The sequence below is a fragment of the Dermacentor albipictus genome, chromosome 1 (assembly GCF_038994185.2).
Source record: "Dermacentor albipictus isolate Rhodes 1998 colony chromosome 1, USDA_Dalb.pri_finalv2, whole genome shotgun sequence".
NCBI classification, from domain to species: domain Eukaryota; kingdom Metazoa; phylum Arthropoda; class Arachnida; order Ixodida; family Ixodidae; genus Dermacentor; species Dermacentor albipictus.
The window spans coordinates 524,434,211-524,449,447 of NC_091821.1; the positions used below are offsets into that span (position 1 = coordinate 524,434,211).

Below are 15,237 nucleotides of genomic sequence, written 5' to 3' on the forward strand. Positions count from 1 at the left end.
TTTACATGCGGCATCCATTATGAAGGCTGTGAAGTATTCCACAGCAGCATCGATTTCTAAGGAACACATGTCACCCCATGATATACTAGTTAAATTTCGGAATTCCTCCCACTCTGCTGTGTCAATCTTCCACCTAGGAGCCTGTGGTAGATATTCATTTTCTGTAAGTGTTCTTAATAGTATGGGGAAGTGGTCGCTTCCGTAGGGATTATTTGTAACTTCCCAATCGAGTTCGGGCAGTACAGACGGGGAAACTATGCTCAGATCAATTGAAGAAAAGGTATTGTTTGCAAGACAGTAATAAGTGGGTTTCTTCTTATTCAGCAAGCACGCACCTGAAGAAAAAAGGAACTGCTCAACAAGACGTCCTCGCGCGTCTATACGAGAGTCGCCCCACAGGGATCTGTGCGCATTGAAATCGCCAAGAAGAACATAAGGTTCTGGCAATTGATCTATAAAGGATTGGAATTCGTGTTTCGTTAACTTGTAGTGTGGGGGCACGTAAAGAGAGCTAATGGTGATGAGTTTATTTAGGAAAACAGCTCGAACCGCCACTGCCTCAAGGGGCGTTTGTAGCTGTAAACGCTGACAGGAAATACTTTTGTGAATACAAATGGCAACACCGCCTGATGATACGACAGCATCATCGCGATCTTTGCAGAACTTGACATACTGTCGGAGAAAGTTTGTGTGTTGTGGGTTTAAATGTGTTTCCTGTAGACACAGCACTTTTGGATTGTGTTTTTGTATAAGCTCTTGCACGTCATCAAGGTTCCTAAAAAGACCTCTGACGTTCCATTGAATAATTTGTGTCGCCATTTTGAAGGTAAATAAGTGCTGTTTGTATGGAAACGGAGGTGATGCCTTAAGTTACAGAGCTCTTTCGAGGCCCTGTAATGGGCGTTCTACTCTTTCTGGAGCGTTCGAGGGAGCCTCGCCGCTCCTTAGGCGCTGGGTGCGCCTTGAGGATAGGTGTAGTGTCCATTGCCTCTTGTGAGGCACCGGACACGTGCTCTTGCGAGCGAGAATTTACCAGCGAGGGCCCTGCCTTGGAGGGCAAGACCCCTGCACCCACCAGTCGATGGGGCTCCGTGGGGGATTTGGCTGCGCTTTGACTGCAGGTTGGGGCAGCCTCAGCTGCGCCCACCTTCGGGGTCGGTGGCCCCGTCTGGTGGCTTGACGGAGCAGGGCTAGCTGCAACCACCGCGGGGGCACATGGCGTGACTGCCGACTCGCTGGTTGTGGGTCGGACAGCCGCCGGTGGCCGTTGTGTCACTGCCCCCTGACGCGTCACATCAGCAAAACTTTTCTTGGGCAGGTATGAAACCCGCCTGCGTGCCTCTTTGAACGATATGTTCTCTTTTACTTTGATGGTTACTATTTCTTTTTCCTTCTTCCAGGAGGGGCACGACCGCGAGTACGCAGCGTGCTCCCCATCACAGTTTACACAGTGAAGAGCATTCTCACAAGTTTCAGTGGTGTGTTCATGGGCACTGCATTTAGCACAAGTTTGGCGACCTCGGCAGCTCTGCGAGCTGTGGCCGAAGCGCTGGCATTTGAAACAACGGAGTGGGTTTGGCAAGTATGGCCTGACACGGAGCTTGATATACCCGGCCTCGATTGACTCGGGCAAGACACTTGAACCAAAGGTGATTATTAAGTGCTTCGTCTGAATCTCTTTACCATCCCGCCTCATCTTAATTCTTCTGACGTTGATCACATTTTTTTCGCTGAAGCCCTCCAGGAGCTCCGCCTCAGTTGGGTCAATCAAATCATCATCTGACACAACACCACGGGTGGTGTTCATTGTACGGTGCGGGGTTACTGTTATGGGGGTCTCCCCAAATGACACTAATTTCTGTATATTCTCATATTGTTTCAGATCGCGGAGCTCCAAGAGGAGGTCACCGCTTCCCATTCTCGACACCTTGTAACCTGGACCAAAAACATCAGTCAAGGACTTTGAGAAAAGGAATGGCGAAATATTTCGAACTGCTTTCTTTGGCTTTTCAGAGTGGATAACGTGGAACCGCGGAAAATTCTGGATTTGGTGTCCAAAAAACTTGAAGACATCTTCGGTGCGCCCTCGTTTCTGAGGGCGATCAACAAGGGAGGGGAAGGAAGTTTCCATGAAAATATATGTACATTCGGCAACAGCGCCGACCGCCCACCACGGAGCCAAACGAGGGGACGCGGCAGAGCTTGCATACAAGTCTGCACGACGCCAGTCGTACGCCATCACTATAACCGAATATGGTGTACCCAAGGTTGGATAGCCACACAGGGTTAACCCTTGGCGCCAAGGAGAAAGGAAGTAAATAGAAGAGAGAAGAAGACAGGAAAGTAGTAAAGTAAGAGATAAAGACGAAGGTTTGAGAAGAGAGAGACAGGAAAAGGCGACTACCGATTTCCCCCGGGTGGGTCAGTCCGGGGGTGCCGTCTACGTGAAGCAGAGGCCAAAGAGGTGTGTTGCCACCGCCGAGGGGCCGTAAAGGTCCGAACACCCGGCATTGGCTCAACCCCCAAGATCCCCTTTTCCCCGGACACGGCTAAGCCACGCACGGCTACACGCGGGAGGGTCCAACCCCATGTGCTCGGGTACGTGGTGTCGCAACACACCAAACGCCTGCTGACGTAGACACCCCTGCGGGGGTCGAAATGTGTGGGCACCCCATTTCCACGGAGCTGGAAACAGGGGCCAGCATGTCTGACATGGCCGGGAAACGGTTGAAGCGCACCTTCCCCGGGGTGTCTGTCGAGGCTTCAGGCTTGATGCTGCGCAGGTACTACGGGCAGCTCTCCCAGGTCAAATGTCAGGCACAGGTCCGCGTTCGCTTTGGCGACAGGGATTCAACCTTTCGCTTTAATTAAACAAGGGGTCGTCGCCGACGCTTCTGGGCCGAAACTGGATTCATGCACTGGACGATTGTCTATCAGAGTACCATGAAGCTAGCCTGCATGTGCTGAAAGACGTCCCCAGCCTCCAGACCGAGTTCAATCCCTGTTCTAGGAAAAGGCGGGCACATTCGCCGGCACGACGGCCGGTATCTAAGTACCTGAGGGAGCCAAGCTACGTTTTTTCGAGCCTCACCCACTGCCGTTTGCCCTGAAGGACGGGGACACCCAGGAGCTGCAACGGTTACAGTGAGAGGGCATCCTGGTGCCCGTCAAGACATCTGAATGGGCAGCTCCCATCGTACCAGTCCTCAAGCGGCATGGCAGTGTCAGGATCTGCGGGGATTTCAAGGTTACCACCAACCCCGTCGCTACCGTCGAGAAGTACCCGTAGCCCCGGATTGAAGATCTCTGGTCAGCGTTGTCCGGTGGACATACCTTTATCAAGCTCGGCTTCAGAGATGCGCACCAGCAGCTGGTGCTCCAGGATGCCTCCCAGAAGTATGTCACAATATCGACAACTTTGGGGCTCTTCCAGTACATGCGCTTACCGTTGGGCGTGACCTCAGCACCAGCCATATTTCAGAGGGAGATGGACAACCTCTTCGGGGGCATGAGGCATGTGGCCGTGTACATGGATGGCATCATGGTTACTGGTCGCGATGACGGGGACCACCTGCAAATCGTGCACAACATCCTGGTACGAATGGAGGACGCCAGCGTCAAGCTCAAGCTGGAAAAGGGCATTTTTCTGGCCTCCAGTGTTGAGTACATGAGACATGTCATTTCCCAGGCTGGCCTAGCCCCGGCTCCCCGCAAAGTTGATGCTGTGCTCAAGGCCCCTAAGATCCGGAAAAAGAAGGAGCTTCAGAGCTACCTCGGCCTCATCAACTTCTACGGGAGTTTTCTGCCTAACTTGTTGGAGCATCTACAGCCGCTCCCTCTTCTGCTTCGAGATGGTCAGCAATGGGTCTGGAAAAAGGAGCAGGACCGAGCTTTCTAGCACAGCAAGGAGCTAGTCACCGAGGCTCGACTGCAGGTACACTTCTATCCTGCCAAGCCTGTCGTCCTGACCGTAGATGCGTCGCCGTACGGCGTGGGAGCCGTCCTTGCACACAGCAAGGATGGCCAGGAACGCCCTGTGTCGTTTGCTTCTCGTCGGCTTCTTGCTGCAGAGCAACGCTACAGCCAGCTGCACAAGGAAGGCCTAACGCTTATGTTCAGTGTCGAGCGCTTCCACCAGCATCAGTGGAGCCGGAAGTTTCAGGCGGTCACGGACCACAAGTCGCTATTGAGGCTGCTGGGGCCTGACAAGGCAGTTCCTGTGCAGGCAACACCTCGAGTGGTACGCTGGGCCTGGTGGATGGCAGCTTACAGTTACCAGCTGGTTTGCCTACCGGGATACGACCTGGAACCTGCTGATGCCCTGAGCCGCCTGCCCCTGCCAGAAGTGCCTGATGCTGTTCCAGAACCTGCTGAAGTGTTCATGCTGGAGCACGCGTACATGGAGGTGCTCTCTAGATCTCCGTTATCGCAAGCGACCAGCCGGGACCCAGTCCTGTCTCGGGTGGTCAAGGTGGTGTCCCGTGGGGAGGAAAGTGGGTCAGCAGGCCTATAACCAAAAGGCTACCGTGCTGAGGTTGCAGTGGGGCTGCCTACTGTGGGGTTCCAGGGTGGCGATCCCACAAAGTCTCCGGTCCAGGGTCCTGCAGTTGCTGCAAGTGGGTCATCCTGGTGTGGGCACCACGATAGTGACCAAGAAAAGACCAAGATGGTGACCCGGTCCCATGGTAATGGTCTTGCCTGGACTAGGACATCGCTCACATTGTGCAGAGCTGCCACATCTGCGAGGAGCTTCGGCGGGCGTCACGTCACGTGGAAATCACCGCGTGGCCATTCCCACAGAGACCCTGGTCCCGCTTACATGTGAATTTTGGGGGGACCTTCAAGGTGGTGTTGGACGCCTTTTCGACGAAGTGGGTACAGGTTCTACCTGTCACCACTCCATCAGCAGGCGCGACCATTGCAGCGCCACGACAGGTCTTCGGCGTCCAGGGCTTGCCAGACGTCATCGTGTCCGACAATGGTCCTGCTTTCATCAGCACAGAGTAGCTGGCCTGGCAGACGAAGAATGGAATCCGCCGGATGATGGTTCCGCCGTAGGACCTTGCTTCAAACGGTGCAGCCGAGCGGGTCGTGCAAACCTTGAAGGGCAAGCTCAAGAGGAGCCAGACTGGGGATTTCCGGACGCACATTGCCCGGATACTATTGTCACGTGGTAGTGACGGTGAAGAAAGAACACAGTAGCAGTACTGTGAAAGACAAAACTAGCTTTTATTGGGCGAACCTGTGCCCACAAAACAGGCTACACTTAAAGCACAACGATAGCGGCGAACACAGTCGGCGATCGTCGAAAATCTGATCAGCGGGTCAAGTGCGTCGGCTTTTATAGAGCAGTCATCGAATGTTCCAGACTAATCGTTCGGACCCGTGTGCCTTCCACAAAGTTCTACACCATTCGCGTTACGCGATGAAATCAGATAACACAAGGTTCGGCGACAACAGACAGAAAGGTAGAAGCATCGATAACTTTCCAGAAACATCGGATACATTCAGGTGCGTCCCTCGCTGTGCGATTACAGTTGTTAAGCGGCGAAACGTGGTCGCCCGATAAAGATAAGTACACGTGACATAATGGGCTACGTCGGCGGTCAGGCGCGGCCAATAATACTTTTGTTGTATCCTCGAGAGTGTCCGGGAAAAACCGAGGTGTCCAGCGGTCGGATCGTCATGTAGGGCGTGCAATACTTCTGGACGAAGTCCTGACGGGACAATAAGAAGGTAGTTGGCGCGGACTGGTGAAAAGTTCTTCTTCACGAGGAGATTGTTTAGAAGCGTGAAGGAAGATAGTCCGCGCTTAAATGCCCTGGGGACAACGTCGGTGTGCCCTTCCAAATATTCCACCAGGCCTTTAAGTTCCGGGTCCGCTCGTTGTTGTTCGGCGAAGTCTTCCGCGCTTATTATTCCAAGGAAGGCGTCGCCATCCTCGTCATCTTGCGGCGGCGGGTCAATGGGGGCGCGCGATAGGCAATCGGCGTCTGAGTGTTTTCGTCCGGACTTGTATGTTACGGTGATGTCGTATTCTGTACGGCTCGGCGATGCGTGAAAAGTCCTTGACAAAGCGCCTGTAGTAGGCACACATGCCAAGGAATCTACGCACTGCCTTCTTGTCGGTGGGCTGCGGGAACTTTGCGATGGCAGCTGTTTTCTGCGGGTCGGGACGTACTCAGGATTTACTGATGACGTGGCCTAGGAACAGAAGCTCGTCGTAAGCGAAGCGGCATTTTTCTGGCTTCAGAGTGAGCCCTGCTGACTTGATGGCGTCTAGTACTGTCGCAAGCCGCCTCAGGTGATCGTCGAAATTTCCGGCGAAGACGACGACGTCATCCAAGTAAACGAGACAGGTCTGCCACTTCAATCCTGCTAACACGGTGTCCATGACGCGCTGGAACGTTGCAGGCGCCGAGCACAGTCCGAATGGCATAACCTTGAACTCGTAGAGGCCGTCTGGGGTGATGAAGGCCGTCTTTTCGCGATCTCTTTCGTCGACTTCTATTTGCCAATACCCAGACTTGAGGTCCATCGATGAGAAGTTTTTAGCATTGCAGAGCCGATCCAATGCGTCGTCTATCCGTGGAAGGGGGTATACGTCCTTCTTCGTGATCTTGTTCAGACGACGATAATCGACGCAGAAACGTAGGGTTCCGTCCTTTTTCTTCACCAGGACAACAGGGGATGCCCATGGGCTTTTCGACGGCTGGATGATGTCGTCGCGCAGCATTTCGTCGACTTGTTCTCTTATAGCTTCGCGTTCTCGCGGCGAAACTCGGTAAGGGCTTTGGCGGAGTGGTCGAGCGTACTCCTCGGTGATTATGCGATGCTTGGCGACTGGTGTTTGTCGAATCCTCGATGTCGTCGAAAAGCAGTCTTTGTATCGTCGGAGGAGACTTCTGAGCTGCTGTTGCTTAATCACTGGGAGACTTGGATTAATGTCGTAGTCTGGTTCGGGAACCGTGGTCGTCGGGGTAGATGTGGCGGAATCCGAGAGGACAAACGCATGACTGGTTTCCACAATTTCCTCGATGTACGCGATCGTCGTGCCCTTGTTGATGTGCTTGAACTCCGGGCTGAAGTTTGTCAGCAACACTTCAGTTTTCCCTTCATGCAGTCGAGCGATCCCTCTTGCGACGCAAATTTCACGGTCTAGCAGGAGGCGTTGGTCGCCTTCGATGACACCTTCTACGTCAGCGGGTATTTCGGTGCCGACCGAAATAACAATGCTGGAGCGGGGCGTGATGCTCACTTGGTCTTCGAGCACACTCAAGGCATGGTGACTACGAGGGCTCTCCGGCGGTATCGCTTTATCTTCCGACAGCGTTATTGACTTCGACTTCAGGTCGATGACTGCGCCGTGTTGGTTCAGGAAGTCCATACCGAGAATGACGTCTCGAGAACACTGTTGGAGGATAACGAAGTTGGCAGGGTAAGTCCGGTCATGAATGGTTATCCTTGCCGTGCAGATTCCAGTCGGCGTAATCAGGTGTCCTCCAGCGGTGCGAATTTGAGGGCCTTCCCATGCAGTCTTAACCTTCTTCAACTGGGCGGCGATGTGTCCACTCATGACGGAGTAATCAGCCGCTGTGTCCACTAAGGCGGTAACAGCGTGGCCGTCGAGAAGCACGTCGAGGTCGGTGGTTCTTTGTCTGGCGTTACAGTTAGGTCTTGGCGTCGGATCACGGCTGCGTCGTGTTGAACTGAAGCTGGAACGTCGCGTCGTCAAGCCGTCTTTCGTCGGTGCAGACTTGGCTTCCTGACTTCGTCGGAACGGCGGCGTCTCGTCATTAGGTCGTCGAGATGGTTTCTTCGTCGTATTCGTCGGCGGCGGAGGATCTTCGTCAGTTCGACGAACAGCAACCGCACCTCCATCGGTTGCTGCTTTTAGTTTTCCGGATATGGGCTCGCAGAGCGGCCCCGGGCTGGGCCGGTGTATGGTCGGCGCTGCGGCGACAGGTAGCGGCCTGGTGACGGCGAACGGGACGGCCGTCGAGGGCTCCACTGAGTAGCGGCGAGGTAATCGGCGATTTCACGTGGGCGCTCGCCAAGCTGTGGACGCGGCGCATTCACGGCGAACCCTCTCAGTCCCAAGTCGCGGTATGGGCATCGGCTGTACACATGGCCGGCTTCTCCGCAGTGATAGCAGAGCGGGCGGTGGTCGGGGGCCTGCCAAATGTCCGTCTTCCTCGCGTAGGCGCGCTGGGCGACGGGTGGGCGTGCTGGCGGCGGTGGCGGCGGACGACGGAATTGCGGCGTCACAGGGCCCTGGCGCGGTCGCGGAGGGGGGCCTTGACGGCGTGCGACGGCGGCGTAGGTAATCGCTTCCGGTTGGGGCTGTGGTGATTCTGGTTGCACCTCAGGAACTCCAAGCGATCGGTGCACCTCTTCTTTAACGATGTCGGCGATCGAGGCCACTTGAGGCTGCGACGAAGGCAAGACCTTGCGCAGTTCTTCGCGCACTATGGCCCTGATGGTCTCGCGCAGATCGTCCGTGGCCAGTGATTGAATTCCTGCGTAGTGGGTAGAGCTTGTACGGCGGTCGAATTGCCGGTTTCGCATTTCGAGTGTCTTCTCGATGCTGGTGGCCTCGCGAAGGAACTCTTCTACGGTCTTCGGTGGGCTTCGTACCATTGCGCCGAAAAGTTCTTCCTTCACACCACGCATGAGAAGGCGGACTTTCTTCTCTTCGGGCATATCCGGATCGGCGTGGCGGAAGAGACGTTTCATTTCTTCCGTGAAGATAGCAACGTTCTCGTTCGGTAGCTGCACTCGGGCGTCCAGCAAGGCTTCGGCCCTTTCCTTGCGCACGACGCTCGTAAAGGTGCGCAGGAAGCCGCTACGGAAGAGGTCCCATGTCGTTAAGGTCGACTCCCGGTTCTCAAACCACGTTCTGGCGGCGTCTTCTAAGGCGAAGTAGACATGCCGCAGCTTGTCGTCGGAGTCCCAGTTGTTGAATGTCGCGATTCGGTCGTAGGTCTCCAGCCAGGATTCCGGGTCTTCAGTCGCTGCTCCATGGAAGGTCGGTGGGTCGCGGGGTTGTTGTAAGATAACGGGGGACGCTGGGGCAGCCATTGAGGTTGTCTTTACCACGATCTTCTTTGTCGCCTCAGGTAGAAGTCCGTGCTCTGGGGGCAGTCCTTGCAGTCTGCGGCTAGCACGCTGGTCTTGGGCGGTGTCGGTTTTGTCCTCGAGCTTCGGGCTTGGATCGCGGCTTTGCGGGGGCGTTCGGTACATGAACGCACTAGCACCTCCACCAGATGTCACGTGGTAGTGACGGTGAAGAAAGAACACAGTAGCAGTACTGTGAAAGACAAAACTAGCTTTTATTGGGCGAACCTGGGCCCACAAAACAGGCTACACTTAAAGCACAACGATAGCGGCGAACACAGTCGGCGATCGTCGAAAATCTGATCAGCGGGTCAAGTGCGTCGGCTTTTATAGAGCAGTCGTCGAATGTTCTAGACTAGTCGTTCGGACCCGTGTGCCTTCCACAAAGTTCTACACCATTCGCGTTACGCGATGAAATCAGATAACACAAGGTTCGGCGACAACAGACAGAAAGGTAGAAGCATCGATAACTTTCCAGAAACATCGGATACATTCAGGTGCGTCCCTCGCTGTGCGATTACAGTTGTTAAGCGGCGAAACGTGGTCGCCCGATAAAGATAAGTACACGTGTCAATATTTCACAACCGGACCGCGTCCCTGGATGTCACTGGCCGTGCCCCCTGTGAGCTCCTGCTAAGTGGGATGTTCAAGACAACCTTGGACGGCTTGCACCCGGACATCCGATCCACAGTGCTCCTGAAGCAGCTGAAGCAGAAGCTGGCTACTGGCCGAGCGTGCCGTCCCCGGCCTTTGCCGTATTTGGGAGCTCCAGTTTTCGCCAGGAACTTCCGTCCTGCCCAGCCTGGTCCGCCGGACAGGTGGCGTCTCCTGCCAGTGCCTCATCGCTGCTCGTCCGCATTCCAGACAGGGCCCCATGGCATGGAAACGCCGACCTTGTTAGGCCTCGCCTCGGGACCTGGCCAACACCCTCGATGGCCACTTCAAAGTTCAGCGCGCAGGAGGATAGCGGGAACACTTCCAGCGGAACACCACTACCAGGCGCTTCCAGCGGAGCACCACCCACCTCGGTGGCGGCAAGCGTTGCAAATGGTGCAGCGTCTGTTGTGCCGGTGTCAAATCCAGCCCCACTCACAAGGCCGACCACTGCGGATTCATTCGATGGAGTGAGGCTGGCTCCTGCAGCACCTGGCGTTGCCACACCCGGCCCATCAACACCGCTGCCCAGGCGGAGTACCGGACCGTTACTCGCCTGGATAGCAGGCACCGTCCACCCGGCTAGAACGGAGGCAGAGCCTCGTACATTGTACTTGGAAGCTTTTTTTGTTGCCGACAAACAAACTGGGGGTAAAGTGGTGTAGCAAGCACGTGACGCCCCCTCGGGCATAACCTTCGTTGGGCCGCCAGACTCGGTGGCCTGCTCGGCTCAGTTAGGCAACATTGGTCACCCCACCAACGAACACCGGCGAGCACAGCTGCTCGGCGGTCAGTTATCCTTTGTCACCCGGGTGAATCGTGACAGCTGTGTAAGCTTGGAAACATTCGCTTACTATCTGAATTAGCAAGTATCGTGTCAGAGCGCACAAGTAAACATGAACACATAACCCTCAATGACCACTGATAGTCGCTCTCAAAACATAGGTGTGAGCAAGCGCGGTAGCACAGCGAGTGAAGTCACCTTCGTGCGATCTTTCGCTTCGGCGAAAGAGGGGCCTTGTGGCATAATCGTTGTTGTGTTATCGTGTCTAGTTCTTGTCAGGGCACGGCCCTTGATGCGATGCCTTACGCATGTGTGACATGCACACATATGTATATATACTACGGAGCAATAAAGGCGGGGGTTCTTTCCAGTTCATGTTCATGACGGTGTCATTCGTAGCGGAAACACGACATGGTGTCAGAAGTGCCCTTCGCAAATTGAGTGGAACCACGGGTGACGTGAGAAGATACGGGTACGGCCGACCTTTATCGTTGGTGTCCTCGGCTCGGACACGATAACGGAACAACAGGTTCGAGCCATGGCGCGTGAGGAAACTAGTATTTCGCGCCAGCTCTTTCCGGTACAGCCACCAACGAGCTTCAACTTTGACAAGGCGTCAGAGTGGCCAGCGTGGGTGCAAGAATTCGATGATTATCGATTTGCTTCTGGCCTTAATGAACAAACTCAAGAGGCTCAGGTACGCACGCCAAATTCGATAATGCTCTATACCATGGGGCGGCAGGCACGGAACGTGTTCAACACTTTTGAGCTGTCGGAAGAACAGTCAAAGGACTATGAAGTGGTGAAAAAACGTTTCGACGCCTACTTCATCGCCACGCGCAATTTGGTCTACGAAAGTGTGTGTTTTCATCACCGCCACCAAGTTTCAGGCGAATCGATGGACCAGTATGTAATGGCCCTACACACTTTGGCAGAGAAATGTGACTATGGCGTGATAAAAGAACGGATCAACCTCGACCGTTTCGTGGTTGGACTACGTGACACAAAGTTGTCCGAGGCCCTACAAATGGACGCTGCACTGACTCTGAAAACGGCACTGACAAAGGCAAGGATGAAGGAAGCGGTACAGCAACAACAGGAACTTCACAGCAGTTCATACCACCAACCAGCCAGCTTAGAGGTCGACGGAATTCATCGACGAGCAAGCCGGGGACGTCCAGAGGACCAATGGGCAAAAGAAGACGTCCGAAAGTTTGCTGCTTGCGGCAGGGCATGTCATTCAACCTCATCGTGCCCGGCAGGGGGGGCAATCTCCTACAGGTGCCAACGATGGGGACATTTCGCCGGGGTCTGCCCACAAAAGCAGAACTTCACGATAGCCGAAGCAAGCGCATCCGAGGTAGGTTTGTGCAGTGTTCCCCGGACAGCTACATTGAGTGAGATACAGAGTGTGCCATCTATTTTGTTGGGACTTTAGCTGGTACAATTACAAGAGCTCGTTTTGTTCAGGTATTAATGGGGTCACAGTGTCTGCTAAGATTGACACAGGAGCAGAGGTAAACGTTTTTCCAGCACCGTTTCCTGGCGTACCCAAGACTCTAGAGCGTTCCAACGTAATCTTAAAAGGGCCAGGCGATGAAGTGTTAGATCTGAAAGGACAGTTCACTGCAGACATTCTGTGGAAACGATGTTTGATTAGGCGGGACGTTTTCGTCATTAACTCGGGGAGTAATGTCATTTTAGGCTTGCCAGCAATAGAAGCTTTCAGAAAAGTGAAATTTGTAGACGAAGTTTCGATCCACCAAGCTGTGCAAACGTGCTTCCTCTCTTTGTTCTGAGGTTTGGGTACCATGAAAGGAGAATACTGTAATAATCTCAAAGCAGACGCAGTGCCCTATGCCATTTACACCATTCGTTGTATACCCATCCCGCTGAGGGACGGCGTGAAACGCGAGCTAGAAGAAATGGAAAAGAACGGGGTCATTCGTAAAGTGGAAGGGCGAGCCGAGTGGTGTGCTGGCATAGTGCCCGTCTTGAAGCCGTTCGGGCAAGTGCGAATATGTGTTGACCTAACCCAACTCAATAATGGGTGAAACGTGAGCGATTTATGCTCCCCACTGTTGATGAGACACTCGGGTTACTAAGTGGGGCAGCTGTGCTTTCTAAACCTGGCGCGAACTCGGGATTCCATCAAGTAAAGCTAAGCAAGGATTGTCAGCTATTGACCACGTTTATTACCCCCTTTGGACGTTATTGCTTTGAACGCCAGCCGTTTGGCATAACCTCTGCTCCTGAATATTTTCAAAGGCAAATGTGTGAAATTCTTGATGGAATGCTGGGAGTCGTAAACTTAATGGACGATGTGTTAGTCTTTGGTTCTTCACAGAAAGAGCATGATGAGCGATTGTTTCAGACTTTAGAACACCTGACGGAAGCCGGCATAACTTTGAATCATGAAAAATGTCAGTTCAGTATAAAATGCTATGTTTTTTGGGATGCTGAGTGAGCAAAGTAGGCATACTGCCAGATCATGCAAAAGTTGTAGCGATCACGGATATGAAGCCGCCTGAAAATGTTGCTGACATGCGGAGATTTTTTGGTCTTGCAAATCATTTCTCGCGGTTTATTCCAGCCTTAGCTGAGAAGTCTGCCCCGTTACGTCAGCTGCTGCACAAGCACAGTGAGTGGATTTGGGCTACGCCTCAGCAGATGGCGTTTGACAGCATAAAACGCGCTATCTTTTCTGATAGGTGTATGGCAAAGTTTGATCCACGGAATCAAACCATTCTTTCTGCAGACGCGTCGTCGTACAGTTTAGGTGCAGTTTTACTTCAGGTACAACCAAACAAAGAGAGACGGGCAGTTATATTTGTTTCAAGATCACTGACTCCAACAAAGATGCGCTACGCGCAAATTGAAAAGGTGACCCTAGCTCCAACATGGGCGACTGAGCGTCTCGAAAGTTATGTGCGTGGCATACACATAACGCTGGAGACGGATCACAAACCGCTAGTGATTTTCCTAGGAAAGACTGCCCTAGATTTGGTACCGCCGCGCATTCAGAGATTCCGAATGCGTCTGATGCGATTCAGTTTTGATGTGGTATATGATCCTGGGAAAAATTTGGAAATTGCTTTCTTCACTTTCTAGAGCACCAGTGCGAGGGTTCCTTTCTGTGGATGAAGTGAACTCATTTGTTACTGTTGCATTATCGAGTTGGGTGAATCGGATCACTTTAGACTGGTCGCCGAAGAGCAGGCAAAGGACGAGTCCTGCCGTACGTTGTGCCGTTACCTTCGTCAAGGTTGGCTCGGCCCAACTTCGCTATCAAGCATTATTAGGCCATAGTGGCCGTACCGCGCAACATTGAGAGTGTGTAAAGGGGCTCTCATGCATGGCACTCGCCTCGTTGTGCCCCTCTCGCTCCAGAATAGAATGCTAAGTCTGCTTCACGAAGGTCATCAATGTATTGTGAGATGGAGGGCGAGAGCACGGGAGTCTGTTTGATGGCCGGGCTTGAGCTCTGAACTTGCTTCTTTGGTTGTCAATTGCCGCGTGTGTTCGCAGTTCCGAGAACAGCCAAGTGAACCAATGATCCCTACCCAGACACCCCTTCGACCTTGGCAAAGGGTCGCAGCAGATATCTTCCATCTCAACGGCCGTAACTACTTGCTCTTAGTGCATTTTCTATCTTGATTTCCAGAATTGTATTTGCTGCAATCGCTCAACAGTACTTGTGTTGTTGGCCATGTCAAAGACGTCTTCGCCAGGCACGGCATACCCGAAGTGCTTGTTACGGATAACGGTGCTCAATTTGTCAGTGAAGAATTTAAGCAGCCCCCGAAGGCCTATGGATTCCAAGGTGTGACGTGTAGCCCTAGGTACCCGCAGGCAAACGGAGAGGTAGAATGAATGGTGAAAGTGGTAAAATGGCTACGGCTAAAGTCTCATGATCCCTATCCGGCTCTGTTAGCCTACAGTGACATTCCGGGACCACTAGGCAAGACGCCAGCGGAGCTGCTCATGGGGCGGCAGCTTCGTAGAACCCTGCCTATCCATCCGGCAGACTAGTAACAGACACCCAACCTGAGAGAGGTACGGAAGAATGATGCAGTTGTCCGGGAAAAGCAGCGGCAAAATTATTACCGCCGTCATGCGGCCCGACACCTTTTCCCATTGGCACCCGGTGATTCTGTCTGGGTCAAGGACTGCAGGCAAAAAGGTGTCATCTGTCAGAGGGTAAAATGGCCGCTGTCGTATGTCGTCGCGTTGGAGAGCGGCATCCAGATCTAACGCAACAGGAAATTTCTAGTCAAGCAAGTGCCAAGCAGAATTCTAGACTCGTACAACGAGACATACCAGTTTCCACCTAGCCTGGAAAATGCAGAAGTTAGCAATCAGGCTAACTTCCAAGCCCTCCAATGTGACCCCAAACAGGACCATGGTAATGTTTCGCCGCAGGTACCAGGCGAATACGTTACACGATTCGGCAGAGCTGTAAGAAAACCAGCCCGTTACGGGACTTCTGAATATAAAGCAGTACGTTTCTTTTGACTCTATTTATCGTAATTTAGTTGGTTGTTATATTGGAAGAGGGGAGATGTGGCATAATCGTTGCTTTGTTGTCGTGTTTAGTTCTTGTCATGCCACGGCAATTGACACGATGCCCTGCGCATGCGTGACATGCACACATATGTATATATACTACGGAGCAATAAAGG

At 53.2% G+C, this 15,237-nt stretch overlaps 2 protein-coding genes across 7 annotated transcripts in view; one reads left to right on the forward strand and one right to left on the reverse strand.

The window, feature by feature from the left end:
* LOC135908158 (cholinesterase-like) overlaps positions 1-15,237 on the reverse strand; it is an 828,064-nt gene that overhangs the window by 378,800 nt on the left and 434,027 nt on the right. The window lies entirely within an intron of this gene.
* LOC139060920 (uncharacterized) lies at positions 11,094-11,993 on the forward strand. Its single transcript, XM_070540423.1, has one exon. It carries the CDS (start codon positions 11,094-11,096, stop codon positions 11,991-11,993), a length of 900 nt encoding a protein of 299 aa, XP_070396524.1.